The sequence below is a fragment of the Hyla sarda genome, chromosome 8 (assembly GCF_029499605.1).
Source record: "Hyla sarda isolate aHylSar1 chromosome 8, aHylSar1.hap1, whole genome shotgun sequence".
In the NCBI taxonomy this organism is placed as follows: Eukaryota; Metazoa; Chordata; class Amphibia; order Anura; family Hylidae; genus Hyla; species Hyla sarda.
The window spans coordinates 211,717,318-211,732,821 of NC_079196.1; the positions used below are offsets into that span (position 1 = coordinate 211,717,318).

A 15,504-nucleotide genomic window follows, 5' to 3' on the forward strand; every position below is an offset into this window, starting at 1 on the left:
TATTAAAAAAATCTTAATCCTTCCAATAGTTATTCGCTTCTGAAGATGAGTTGCTGTTTTCTGTCTGCTTTCTGATGACTCACGTCCCGGGAGCTGTGCAGTTCCTATGGGGATATTCTCCCATCATGCACAGCTCCCGGGACGTGACATCGTCATTGAGCAGTTAGACAGAAAACTTCAGAAGCTAATAACTATTGGAAGGATTAAGATTTTTTTAATAGAAGTAATTTACAAATCTGTTTAACTTTCCGGAGCCAGTTCATATATATATATATATATATATATATATATATATATATATAAAAGTTTTTGCCTTGAATACCCCTTTAAGTGTGATGTCATGATACATGTGATGTTCCTAAGAAAATATTTAAAGTTTGGATTTTATCCTGTGTGTTATGCCATGGCTAAGGACCTGTAACGGTCTGAAACGCGTCGGCTCTTGCCTGATGCAAGTTTGTGTCTGCTGATCCTACTATAAAGTACCTGTCGTTTTACCGCACTTGGCGCTGACATTCCTTTGTTGTAAAGTTAGTGTAGTTCATAATATAGTGTCTGTACCTATGTGTGACGGTTTTCTCACAATTCTTCTGTGATTTTCACCCCAATATTTATTTTTAACACCATACAAAATGACTGTTTTCCCAGGTTGCAATGCGGCCGAGACCTGACTCCCTAGTCAGCTGATGACAGGGAGCCTGTCTGCTTCAATGGGTGGAGGGATCGCTTGGTGGGAGAGAGATCAATCTGCAACTAATGCAATAGCTGGAGGCACCCTGATTGAAAACCACAGGTCTTTTGAATGGATGCAGTTCTTTTATGTTTCAATAGGTGGGGTGGCTTATGTGTGGGAGGGAGGAAAATGGAATTATGGGATTTGTAGTCAAAAAAGAAAAGTCAAACAGGAAAGACCAGTTCACAAAAAGCTAGCCACAGTGTTATGGTAATCTCATGACATCCCAAGACATACTAAAATCACCTTATGGTGGAGAACCCCTTTAAGTGTCTATTTTACCTTTTCATATGTTGGCAAGTATACCATCCTACAGTCAGTAACAATTGTTCAGAACTATACTTTGGGCCCCTATTATAAATAGGACTGGGCCCTATCCCTAAAACAAGGTACCTCCCCTTTCCTCCAGGTGGCGATGGAGAGTTCTATGGATTTGCTCTGAATTATACATAATTTGCCAATGTTTAAAGGGGTATTCCAGGAAAAAACTTTTTTTTATACATCAACTGGCTTCAGAAAGTTAAATAGATTTGTAACCGCCCAGTTTAGAAGAGGTTTGCTATGGGGATTTGCTTCTAAACTGGGCGGTTCCCGAGACACCATTAGAGAGCACTTAGACAGAAAAGAACAACTTTAACTTCAGAAGCTCATAAGTACTGAAAGGATTAAGATTTTTTTAATAGAAGTAATTTACAAATCTGTTTAACTTTCTGGAGCCAGTTGATATATAAAAATATTTTTTTTCCTGGAATACCCCTTTAAATGGATAAAAATCGAAAAATTTAAGCCCCTCCCCATGAACGCTATGTGGAACACCCACGGATGCCCCAATAAACCCATTGTGGGTGTGATTTACCAAAACTTCACCCCTTGTGGACCAGATTGCAGGATTATCCCGCTAAAATTGGGTCTATTGGCAAACATGATGCTATCGGACCATACAACTGTACGGAAGAAACTATGGCCGACCAAGATGGCCCACCACTCCTAACAGATCCTGCTTAGGGGTCCCTTGTTCTAGCAAAAATTAGTGCCCCATCTAATATTTATCACATTTATGGGTGTCTGAGGGGGTGTAGGTGAATGATGCGGGGTCCCATTCATCAGCAATGGTGGTGAGCAGATCAGTCAGCCTCCTCTGTGCTGGCCGAGGCCTGGATGCCCTCCAGGCCTTCGCTAAGCAGCTGTATGTGCCTGCTCATCTGGGAGGAGAGACCCTCTATCCTCCGGGCCTTCTGGCGCAGCTTGTGCAGCTGTTTGTTGTAGGTCTCTTTGAGTTCCATGTAGCAATTGTGTTCGTCCCGGTTTTCAGGGGTCAACAGGGTTCCGCACCCCATGTGACACATCTCCCGCCAGTACTCGCAGCATTGGCTGTGGTCGCCTACGTCCTTCCTGAAGACCTGGGCGGGACACCCTTCGTTGGAGCAGGCCACCAGTCCGAAGGCGCACGTCTCGGCGTGCTCTTCGCTCCTGAGAAGTGGGAAGAGGGCTGGGCAGCCATTTTGCTCGTTGGGACACTGATTATCAAAAAAAAAAAAAATAGATACATGTAGATGAGTGATCAGTTGGGTGCCTCCAGCTGTTGCAAAACTACAACTCCCAGCATGCCCGGACAGCCAACGGCTGTCCGGGCATGCTGGGAGTTGTAGTTTTGCATCATCTAGATCACGGTCATGTATATGGTGGCCTTTACCTTGACTTGCAGACGATTGATCTTCCTCTTCAGTTTGTGCATCTGTACGTAGAGTTTACCCCTTACTTCGGTTCTACAGCACGGACACGTCTGCTGCCTAGGAAAAGGTAAGTGCGTTCACTTCATGTGGTAGCAGACTTTTATTTTCTTTTGCAAGGTTAAAGGGGTTATGCAGGAAAAAAACTTTTTTTATATATATCAACTGGCTCCGGAAAGTTAAACAGATTTATAAATGACTTCTATTAAAAAAATCTTCATCCTTTCAGTACTTATGAGCTTCTGAAGTTGAGTTGTTCTTTTCTGTCTAGGTGCTCTCTGATGACACGTGTCTCGGGAACCGCCCAGTTTAGAAGCAAATCCCCATAGCAAAACCTCTTCTACTCTGTGCAGTTCCCGAGACAAGCAGAGATGTCAGCAGAGAGCACTGTTGCCAGACAGAAAAGAACAACTCAACTTCAGCAGCTGATAATTATTGAAAGGATTAAGATTTTTTTAATAGAAGTAATTTACAAATTTGTTTAACTTTCTGGAACCAGTTGATATAAGGGAAAAAAGTTTTTTTTGGTCCTTGTCCAGCGCTGACCTTATATAGTTCCTCATGTCCTCCTGACCCCTGCTAGATCTTTGTGCCTAATCAGCCTTAGGGTGCGTTCACACGTCGGAATTCAAGAGGAATTCGAGCTGAAAAAATTACGTCCGAAAAATCGAAATTTCATTTTGCGCGGAATGCGTGCGGAAAGGGGGAAGAAGGAAGGGGAGGGTTTGTGGGAGGGCCAAATCAGCCATTTTATGATTGTGCTAGTCAGAAATGAGTTTCTTAATAATTAATATCATTAGTTTCGCTCATTTTTAACAGATTTTGGAAAGACAGCACTTTGCTCTGCTTCTATCTTGTCCTAAAATGGCTGAAGAGTAAAAAAAGGGTGGAGTGTGGGGTGGAGAATGGGTGTCATCCTTTTTCAATGGGCTGTCTCTTCTACATTTTTCCACGCAAATTCTGCGTAATTTTTTTTCCCCATTGACTTCAATTAAATTCTGCTAGCGGGTTCCGCTTGAAGAATGAACATGCTCTTTCTTCAAACGGAACGGAATTCAGCGTCGGAATTCCGCTAGCGGAATTTACGCTGTGTGAACAGGACAGCGGAAATTACATTGAACTCAATGGCAGAGGAGATGGCAATTCATTTACTCGAGTAAATTCCTCTTGAATTCCGACGTGTGAACGCACCCTTAGAGAAAGCATTCAGTTTTGTGTCTTGCCTTGCCATGTATCTGACCTTATTGCTACGTATCCTGACCTTGCTACTGTGCCGCCAGCCCTGACCTCCTGCCTGTCCAGACTTCGTGTTGCCTTCCTGTGCCACGTTACACTTCGGCTGCCTGTGTGGACGAGTCGTATCAGGGGTAGCAACCTGGGTGCCGCCTGCCGCAGCAAGTCCATCCTGCTTTGCAGAGGGCTCTGGTGAAAATCAGCGGCACCTTAGACTCCGCTCCCTGGTACGGCTCACGTCATCATCCACACAGGAAGAAAGGATCCACTTCATCGCCAGACGTTACACTGGCACCAGTTGATTTAAAAAATATATTTTTCTCCAGAGTACCCCTTTATAAATATATTTTTATAGAAACTACTAACAAGCTGCTGTTGACAGAGCTGATATAGTAAAGAGCACCTGTCACTCAAATCTTTCTACAGCAATGCTACACAGAAATAGGATTTCTCTTATCTCCCTATACCAATTTAATGCTTCTTGCTGGCTGAGAAATTGGGAAAAACACTGCTTTAAAGGGTACCTCTCATCAAAAAAACTTTTGATATATTATAGATTAATGTATGCAGAATAACTTTACAATTGCATGTTATTAAAAAATATGCTTCTTTCTATTTAATTTTCCACTTTGAAGAAATGACCACTAGGGGTCTCCCTACCAGTCCTGGCAGCAAGCATTTCAGACTCATGCTGGAGTCCTAAACACTACGAGCTGCCAGTCTGCTTTGTTCTCAAAGGAGAACACTCAGAGCTGCCAGCCTGCTTTGTTCACAGCCTGTTTGGCTGTGAACAAAGCAGGCTGGCAGCTCTGAGTGTTTAGGACTCCAGCATGAGTCAGAAATGCTTGCTGACAGGACTGATCGGGAAAAATACAATAGAAAGAAGCATATTTTTCATTAACATGCTATTGGAAAGTGATTCAACATTCATTAATCTAAAATATATCAAAAGTTTATTTGATGAGAGGTACCCTTTAAAATCTATAGCAGGTCCGTGTCTGCGCCACTCCGCTATGCCTACTTGCATGACATTACAGCGATTTGACTGACAACCTGCACATCTCTGCCGGCAGCGGTGTCTGTGCAGGCTGCGTATGCGCCCATGCTGTTGTTTACAACGCACGCGCAGACTAGCTGTGCCCAATGGCCGGCCAACTCCTTTCAGACACTACAGGCTGTGACATCATGCACATAAATGTAGATATTCGGCGCAAACCGGGACCTACCATGGATTTTAAAACAGCATTTTTCACTACTTCTCCCACAAACTTCTTTGGGCGAGCAATACATACTTTCACCCCCCCCCCCCCCCCAACCATCTTACCTCTTTAGCCACTGTAAAATGCATTTTCGGCAGAAGATGTGCCCACAGGAGATCATAACAGGGCACCTCAGGACACCATGGCAGATGGAGCACAGGAGATCATCATCTGGATTTTCCGTAAAAATATCTAGATCGTATCCACCGCCCTGAAAAGATGTCATGTTTATACACAATTGTGGAGCGGCAGGAGTGGATCACTATTACACACCTTTATCCATGTTGTGCTGGCTTATACACAACCTGCTTTGGTGAGCGCTAATTTACATTGAGCGTCTTGTATGATTTGGCGTTATTACACAATGGAGCGCTCCTTCTTCGTCTTTTTTTATGTTTATACACAAGCACCAGAGGTATGGCAGCCATTACAATTAGCTTATTATTATTTATTGACCTATTTTTTCACCTGCACGACACCCAATACACAGGGTTATAGTGCGGATAAACCGGGCACGACACCCAATACACAGGGTTATAGTGTGGATAAACCGGGCACGACACCCAATACACAGGGTTATAGTGTGGATAAACCGGGCACGACACCCAATACACAGGGTTATAGTGTGGATAAACCGGGCACGACACCCAATACACAGGGTTATAGTGGGGATAAACCGGGCACGACACCCAATACACAGGGTTATAGTGTGGATAAACCGGGCACGACACCCAATACACAGGGTTATAGTGTGGATAAACCGGGCACGACACCCAATACACAGGGTTATAGTGGGGATAAACCGGGCACGACACCCAATACACAGGGTTATAGTGTGGATAAACCGGGCACGACACCCAATACACAGGGTTATAGTGTGGATAAACCGGGCACGACACCCAATACACAGGATTAAAGTGCGGATAAACCGGGCACGACACCCAATACACAGGGTTATTGTGTGGATAAACCACAATGACACCCAATACACAGGGTTATAGAGTGGATAAACCGGGAACGACACCCAATACACAGGGTTATAGTGTGGATAAACCGGGCACGACACCCAATACACAGGGTTATAGTGAGGATAAACCGGGCACGACACCCAATACACAGGGTTATAGTGAGGATAAACCGGGCACGACACCCAATACACAGGGTTATAGTGTGGATAAACCGGGCACGACACCCAATACACAGGGTTATAGTGTGGATAAACCGGGCACGACACCCAATACACAGGGTTATAGTGTGGATAAACCGGGCACGACACCCAATACACAGGGTTATAGTGTGGATAAACCGGGCACGACACCCAATACACAGGGTTATAGTGGGGATAAACCGGGCACGACACCCAATACACAGGGTTATAGTGGGGATAAACCGGGCACGACACCCAATACACAGGGTTATAGTGGGGATAAACCGGGCACGACACCCAATACACAGGGTTATAGTGGGGATAAACCGGGCACGACACCCAATACACAGGGTTATAGTGCGGATAAACCAGGCACGACACCCAATACACAGAGTTATAGTGGGGATAAACCGGGCACGACACCCAAAACACAGAGTTATAGTGGGGATAAACCGGGCACGACACCCAATACACAGGGTTATAGTGGGGATAAACCGGGCACGACACCCAATACACAGGGTTATAGTGGGGATAAACTGGGCACGACACCCAATACACAGGGTTATAGTGGGGATAAACCGGGCACGACACCCAATACACAGGGTTATAAGTGGGGATAAACCGGGCACGACACCCAATACACAGGGTTATAGTGTGGATAAACCAGGCACGACACCCAATACACAGGGTTATAGTGTGGATAAACCGGGCACGACACCCAATACACAGGGTTATAGAGTGGATAAACCGGGCACGACACCCAATACACAGGGTTATAGTGGGGATAAACCGGGCACGACACCCAATACACAGGGTTATAGTGGGGATAAACCAGGAACGACACCCAATACACAGGGTTATAGTTGGGATAAACCGGGCACGACACCCAATACACAGGGTTATAGTGCGGATAAACCGGGCACGACACCTAATACACAGGGTTATAGTGGGGATAAACTGGGCACGACACCCAATACACAGGGTTATAGTGGGGATAAACCGGGCACGACACCCAATACACAGGGTTATAAGTGGGGATAAACCGGGCACGACACCCAATACACAGGGTTATAGTGTGGATAAACCAGGCACGACACCCAATACACAGGGTTATAGTGTGGATAAACCGGGCACGACACCCAATACACAGGGTTATAGAGTGGATAAACCGGGCACGACACCCAATACACAGGGTTATAGTGGGGATAAACCGGGCACGACACCCAATACACAGGGTTATAGTGGGGATAAACCAGGAACGACACCCAATACACAGGGTTATAGTTGGGATAAACCGGGCACGACACCCAATACACAGGGTTATAGTGCGGATAAACCGGGCACGACACCTAATACACAGGGTTATAGTGTGGATAAACCGGGCACGACACCCAATACACAGGGTTATAGTGTGGATAAACCGGGCACGACACCCAATACACAGGGTTATAGTGTGGATAAACCGGGCACGACACCCAATACACAGGGTTATAGTGTGGATAAACCGGGCACGACACCCAATACACAGGGTTATAGTGGGGATAAACCGGGCACGACACCCAATACACAGGGTTATAGTGTGGATAAACCGGGCACGACACCCAATACACAGGGTTATAGTGCGGATAAACCAGGCACGACACCCAATACACAGGGTTATAGTGGGGATAAACCGGGCACGACACCCAATACACAGGGTTATAGTGGGGATAAACCGGGCACGACACCCAATACACAGGGTTATAGTGGGGATAAACCGGGCACGACACCCAATACACAGGGTTATAGTGTGGATAAACCGGGCACGACACCCAATACACAGGGTTATAGTGTGGATAAACCGGGCACGACACCCAATACACAGGATTAAAGTGCGGATAAACCGGGCACGACACCCAATACACAGGGTTATTGTGTGGATAAACCACAATGACACCCAATACACAGGGTTATAGAGTGGATAAACCGGGAACGACACCCAATACACAGGGTTATAGTGTGGATAAACCGGGCACGACACCCAATACACAGGGTTATAGTGAGGATAAACCGGGCACGACACCCAATACACAGGGTTATAGTGAGGATAAACCGGGCACGACACCCAATACACAGGGTTATAGTGAGGATAAACCGGGCACGACACCCAATACACAGGGTTATAGTGTGGATAAACCGGGCACGACACCCAATACACAGGGTTATAGTGTGGATAAACCGGGCACGACACCCAATACACAGGGTTATAGTGTGGATAAACCGGGCACGACACCCAATACACAGGGTTATAGTGTGGATAAACCAGGCACGACACCCAATACACAGGGTTATAGTGGGGATAAACCGGGCACGACACCCAATACACAGGGTTATAGTGGGGATAAACCGGGCACGACACCCAATACACAGGGTTATAGTGGGGATAAACCGGGCACGACACCCAATACACAGGGTTATAGTGGGGATAAACCGGGCACGACACCCAATACACAGGGTTATAGTGCGGATAAACCAGGCACGACACCCAATACACAGAGTTATAGTGGGGATAAACCGGGCACGACACCCAATACACAGAGTTATAGTGGGGATAAACCGGGCACGACACCCAATACATAGGGTTATAGTGGGGATAAACCGGGCACGACACCCAATACACAGGGTTATAGTGGGGATAAACCGGGCACGACACCCAATACACAGGGTTATAGTGGGGATAAACCGGGCACGACACCCAATACACAGGGTTATAAGTGGGGATAAACCGGGCACGACACCCAATACACAGGGTTATAGTGTGGATAAACCAGGCACGACACCCAATACACAGGGTTATAGTGTGGATAAACCGGGCACAACACCCAATACACAGGGTTATAGAGTGGATAAACCGGGCACGACACCCAATACACAGGGTTATAGTGGGGATAAACCGGGCACGACACCCAATACACAGGGTTATAGTGGGGATAAACCGGGAACGACACCCAATACACAGGGTTATAGTTGGGATAAACCGGGCACGACACCCAATACACAGGGTTATAGTGCGGATAAACCGGGCACGACACCTAATACACAGGGTTATAGTGTGGATAAACCGGGCACGACACCCAATACACAGGGTTATAGTGTGGATAAACCGGGCACGGCACCCAATACACAGGGTTATAGTGGGGATAAACCGGGCACGACACCCAATACACAGGGTTATAGTGTGGATAAACCGGGCACGACACCCAATACACAGGGTTATAGTGTGGATAAACCGGGCACGACACCCAATACACAGGGTTATAGTGTGGATAAACCGGGCACGACACCCAATACACAGGGTTATAGTGTGGATAAACCGGGCACGACACCCAATACACAGGGTTATAGTGTGGATAAACCGGGCACGACACCCAATACACAGGATTAAAGTGCGGATAAACCGGGCACGACACCCAATACACAGGGTTATTGTGTGGATAAACCACAATGACACCCAATACACAGGGTTATAGAGTGGATAAACCGGGAACGACACCCAATACACAGGGTTATAGTGTGGATAAACCGGGCACGACACCCAATACACAGGGTTATAGTGAGGATAAACCGGGCACGACACCCAATACACAGGGTTATAGTGAGGATAAACCGGGCACGACACCCAATACACAGGGTTATAGTGTGGATAAACCGGGCACGACACCCAATACACAGGGTTATAGTGTGGATAAACCGGGCACGACACCCAATACACAGGGTTATAGTGTGGATAAACCGGGCACGACACCCAATACACAGGGTTATAGTGTGGATAAACCGGGCACGACACCCAATACACAGGGTTATAGTGGGGATAAACCGGGCACGACACCCAATACACAGGGTTATAGTGGGGATAAACCGGGCACGACACCCAATACACAGGGTTATAGTGGGGATAAACCGGGCACGACACCCAATACACAGGGTTATAGTGGGGATAAACCGGGCACAACACCCAATACACAGGGTTATAGTGCGGATAAACCAGGCACGACACCCAATACACAGAGTTATAGTGGGGATAAACCGGGCACGACACCCAATACACAGAGTTATAGTGGGGATAAACCGGGCACGACACCCAATACACAGGGTTATAGTGGGGATAAACCGGGCACGACACCCAATACACAGGGTTATAGTGGGGATAAACCGGGCACGACACCCAATACACAGGGTTATAGTGGGGATAAACCGGGCACGACACCCAATACACAGGGTTATAAGTGGGGATAAACCGGGCACGACACCCAATACACAGGGTTATAGTGTGGATAAACCAGGCACGACACCCAATACACAGGGTTATAGTGTGGATAAACCGGGCACGACACCCAATACCAAGGGTTATAGAGTGGATAAACCGGGCACGACACCCAATACACAGGGTTATAGTGGGGATAAACCGGGCACGACACCCAATACACAGGGTTATAGTGGGGATAAACCGGGAACGACACCCAATACACAGGGTTATAGTTGGGATAAACCGGGCACGACACCCAATACACAGGGTTATAGTGCGGATAAACCGGGCACGACACCTAATACACAGGGTTATAGTGTGGATAAACCGGGCACGACACCCAATACACAGGGTTATAGTGTGGATAAACCGGGCACGGCACCCAATACACAGGGTTATAGTGGGGATAAACCGGGCACGACACCCAATACACAGGGTTATAGTGCGGATAAACCGGGCACAACACCTAATACACAGGGTTATAGTGTGGATAAACCGGGCACGACACCCAATACACAGGGTTATAGTGTGGATAAACTGGGCACGGCACCCAATACACAGGGTTATAGTGTGGATAAACTGGGCACGACACCCAATACACAGGGTTATAGTGTGGATAAACTGGGCACGACACCCAATACACAGGGTTATAGTGCGGATAAACCGGGCACGACACCCAATACACAGGGTTATAGTGCGGATAAACCGGGCACGACACCCAATACACAGGGTTATAGTGTGGATAAACCGGGCACGACACCCAATACACAGGGTTATAGTGGGGATAAACCGGGCACGACACCCAATACACAGGGTTATAGTGGGGATAAACCGGGCACGACACCCAATACACAGGGTTATAGTGCGGATAAACCGGGCACGACACCCAATACACAGGGTTATAGTGCGGATAAACCGGGCACGACACCCAATACACAGGGTTATAGTGTGGATAAACTGGGCACGACACCCAATACACAGGGTTATAGTGCGGATAAACCGGGCACGACACCCAATACACAGGGTTATAGTGCGGATAAACCGGGCACGACACCCAATACACAGGGTTATTGTGTGGATAAACCGGGCACGACACCCAATACACAGGGTTATAGTGGGGATAAACCGGGCACGACACCCAATACACAGGGTTATAGTGCGGATAAACCGGGCACGACACCCGATACACAGGGTTATAGTGCGGATAAACCGGGCACGACACCCAATACACACCGCCATCACGTCCCCCTCCTATAGACTTGCATTGAGGGGGCGGGGCATGATGGCACACAGGGGTGGAGTCATGATACTTCGGCCCCATCGTCGGGAGGCATAAGACTTTGAGCCTCCAGCGTTTTCTGCGGTATTCACAGGTGAGTACTTAATGCTAGATTGCAGGGATCCCCAGTGATCAGACATCTTATCCTCTATCCTTTGGATAGGCAGCACACAGGGACATCACTCACATGAAGCGGCCATTCTGTGTTCCCCGGAGGCCTGTCAGCTCTCAGCCCCATCCTCTTCCTGTGCTGGGGGCGGAGCCAACAATCAGGTTCCCTTCTGATAGAGAAAGACGTCACCTGAAAGTAGCGCTTGTCTGACTGGGGATCCGGGACAAGTGTCCTGAATCCTCAGCAGCTGCAGCAGTCGGGCCTTTGGACTACGGCCGAATGGACCGGCCGGTCAGTCCGCCCCTGGAACAATAACATAGTAAGGGAACGTGAGCTGCCCCCTTAAGGCTGGGTTCACATCACGTTTTGGGCAATACGGGACTGCATACGGCTGGGGGGAGCTAAAACCTTGCGCTCCCTTATCCCTGCCGCATGCCCTTATGGCCTTTGGCTGCCGGGGCATGTTGGGAGTTGTAGTTTTGCAACAGCTGGAGGCACCCTGGTTGGGAAACACTGGAATAGACCCTCAGTCTGTTAAAAGGGTTGTGCACTGCCCTGGCTCTCAGAGCTCCGCACGCAGCGTCCGGAAGTTCATTACTCCGAACGCTGTGTGCGGGCTTCCGTGTTCGCGGCCACCGGGGGCCGCCCCCTCAACGAAAGTCTATGGGAAGGGGGCGTGACAGCGGTTGGTGGACTTTGGTAGAGGGGACGGGCGTGACGTCACGAGGGGGCGGCCTCGAACACGGAAGCCCGCACACAGCGTTCGGAGTAATGAACTTCCGGATGCTGCGTGCGGAGCTCCGAAAGCCAGGGCAGCGCACAACCCCTTTAAAACTAAGGGACTTGAGTAAAAAAATATAGCAAGCAGTCACATTTTTTTTTTCTCCGCTGAACAATGGACACCTGACCCCACCCCATTCAAAGTCAACGGGACCTGGCTGTGTCCATTGTGCTCCATCACGATCAGCACACACAAAAAAAAAAAAAGGGAAGGGACAGAGCACAATGCAGATTTGAACTTAAAGGGGTACTCCAGCACTGACATCTTATCCCCCTATCTACAGGATAGGGGATAAGACGCCTGATAGCGGGGGTCCTGCCGCTGCGGACCCCCGTGATCTTGCACGCAGCACCCCGTTATAATCAGTCCCCGGAGCACGTTCGCTCTGGGTCTGATGACTGGCGATCACGGGGGCCGGAGCATTGTGACGTCACGCTCCACCCCCTCAATGCAAGCCTATGGGAGAGGGCGTGACAGATAGGCTTGCATTGAGGGGGCGGAGCGTGACATCACAATGCTCCGGCCCCCGTGATCGCCAGTCATCAGACCCAGAGCGAACGTGCTACAGGGACTGATTATAACGGGGTGCTGTGTGCAAGATCATGGCGGGACCCCCGTGATCAAGCATCTTATCCCCTATGCTTTGGATAGGGGTTAAGATGTCTTAGAGCTGGAGAACCCCTTTAACTTTACACACTTTTGTCTTTTGAGTTCTTAATGCGTGCACAACGGAGAAAATTCATCATCGCCTAATCTACTTTATTTCCGGAATGCTGACAGTTTTTTTCCCCTTGTAAATTTTTTTTTAATTTTAAAACACACTTTTATTTTCATTTTAAATGGTCTACCATGGGATGTTTTCTGTTGCAGAAGTTGTGAATTTACCATTGGCGACAATTTTAAAGGAAAACTGTAGGAAAAGTAAACTTCTCCCGTATCCCCACATGATCATGGGACCTGGCGCTCAGTGAGGAGTGCGTGCTGCTGGCGGCACATGATCCATTCATTTCTATGAGACCGCCTATATTGCTTTACTAAAAACACTTATGGGGAGATTTATCAAAACCTGTGCAGAGGAAAAGTTACCCAGTCGTCCATAGCAACCAGATCTTTAAAGTGATACTCATGTGGAAAACTATTTATTTATTTTTTTTAAATCAACTGGTGCCAGAAAGTTAAACAGATTTGTAAATTACTTCTATTAAAAAAAATATATTTACCCTTCCAGTACCTTTTAGCAGCTGTATGCTACTGAGGAAATTCGTTTTGAATTTCTTTTTTGTCTTGTCCACAGTGCTCTCCGCCGACACCTGATGCCCATATCAGGAACTGTCCATAGCCGGAGAAAATCCCCATTGCAAACATATGCTGCTCTGGACAGTTCCTGACACAGACAGAGGTGTCAGCAGAGAGCACAGTGGACAAGACAAAAAATAAATAAAGAAATTCAAAAAGAATTTCCTCTGTAGCATACAGCTGCTAATAAGTACTGGAAGGATAAAGATTTTTTTTTTTTTTTTTTTTTTAATAGAAGTAATTTACAAATCTGTTTAACTTTCTGGCACCAGTTCATTCACAAAATAAATAAGTTTTCCACCAGAGCCCCCCCCCCCCCCCCCTTTAATTTTTGCCTCTCCAAAATGAAAGCAGCAATCTGATTGGCTGCTATAAGCAACTTTTCCTCTGCAAAGGTTACGATAAATCTCCCACTTACATCCTACGCAGCATTCTGACTAGAGATGAGCGAACTTACAGTAAATTCGATTCGTCACGAACTTCACGGCTCGGCAGTTGATGACTTATCCTGCATAAATTAGTTCAGCTTTCAGGTGCTCCGGTGGGCTGGAAAAGGTGGATACCGTCCTAGGAGACTCTTTCCTAGGACTGTATCCATCTTTTCCAGCCCACCGGAGCACCGGAAAGCTGAACTAATTTATGCAGGATAAGTCATCAATTACCGCGCCGAGAAATTTGTGGCAAATCGAATTTACTGTAAGTTCACTCATCTCTAATTCTGACCAGACAACCATATGGGCATATTGGAATGTGTAGTTTTGCATCATCTAGACCAGTGGTCTTCAACCTGCGGACCTCCAGATGTTGCATAACTACAACTCCCAGCATGCCCGGACAGCCAACGGCTGTCCGGGCATGCTGGGAGTTGTAGTTTTGCAACATCTGGAGGTCCGCAGGTTGAAGACCACTGGTCTACACCACTGCCTAACATGCAGGTTCTTGCGTCAGAATTCTGCGCAGGATGTAGATTGATGCTGGGAGTTGTGGTTTTGCAACAGCTGGAAGCACTCTGGTTGGGAAACACTGTAGAAGCCCATGACAACGGTGACAACTGACCATGCGTTTCTTATAGAAGCGATAGCTCTCGAACTTGTTACATAAAATAATTTGGCAGCATGCTATGACACATTACCAAAAATAAACATGTACCTGTAGAGAAGGTAGCTGGCACTACCGTATTATTCACCGTTTTGTATGGAGTCGGCAAGCTCGCGGATAATCGCTCCAAAAGGTCCTGACTGTGCACTAGGCAGACTGGAAGCAACAAATCCAATAATACTGGTGTAGGAATAAAGAGGGAGATTTACCAAAACCTGGAAAAGTTGCCCAGTTGCCCATAGCAACCAATCAGATCGCTTCTTTCATTTTGCAGAGGCCTTGTTAAAAAAGAACGAAGCGATCTGATTGGTTGCTATGGGGAACTAAGCAACTTTTCCTCTGGACAGGTTTTGATAAATCTCCCCCAAAGTGTCTGCGGCACACGTCATAGATCCAACACAACTTTATTGTCAGCTTATGCAGCGCACAGGCATGCTGCATAAGCGGACAATAAAGTTATGTTGGATCCATGATGTGTGCCGCAGAGCCTGTGCGCTGTGCATAAGCGGACAATAAAGTTATGTTGGATCCATGATGTGTGCCGCAGAGCC

General features: G+C 47.4%; 1 protein-coding gene across 1 annotated transcript; it reads right to left on the reverse strand.

Moving 5' to 3' along the window:
• Positions 1–645: 645 nt before the first annotated feature.
• Positions 646–15,289, reverse strand: RNF151 (ring finger protein 151). Its single transcript, XM_056535026.1, has 4 exons — positions 15,005–15,289; positions 5,021–5,166; positions 2,427–2,523; positions 646–2,250 (listed from the first exon to the last, which is right to left on the reverse strand). The coding sequence occupies exons 2-4, from the start codon at positions 5,074–5,076 to the stop codon at positions 1,858–1,860; spliced, it is 546 nt and encodes a 181-aa protein (XP_056391001.1). The 5' UTR covers positions 5,077–5,166; positions 15,005–15,289; the 3' UTR covers positions 646–1,857.
• Between the last annotated feature and the right edge of the window lie 215 nt (positions 15,290–15,504).

Bases quoted from the DNA above. Each gene is read 5' to 3' on its own strand.
- RNF151 (XM_056535026.1), bottom strand. From the start codon at position 5,076: ATGATCTCCTGTGGGCACATCTTCTGCCGAAAATGCATTTTACAGTGG. The intron at 2,524-5,020 runs GTAAGATGGTTG...ACCTTTTCCTAG, and splicing joins ATTTTACAGTGGCTAAAGAG to GCAGCAGACGTGTCCGTGCT. The intron at 2,251-2,426 runs GTAAAGGCCACC...TTTGATAATCAG, and splicing joins TCAATCGTCTGCAAGTCAAG to TGTCCCAACGAGCAAAATGG.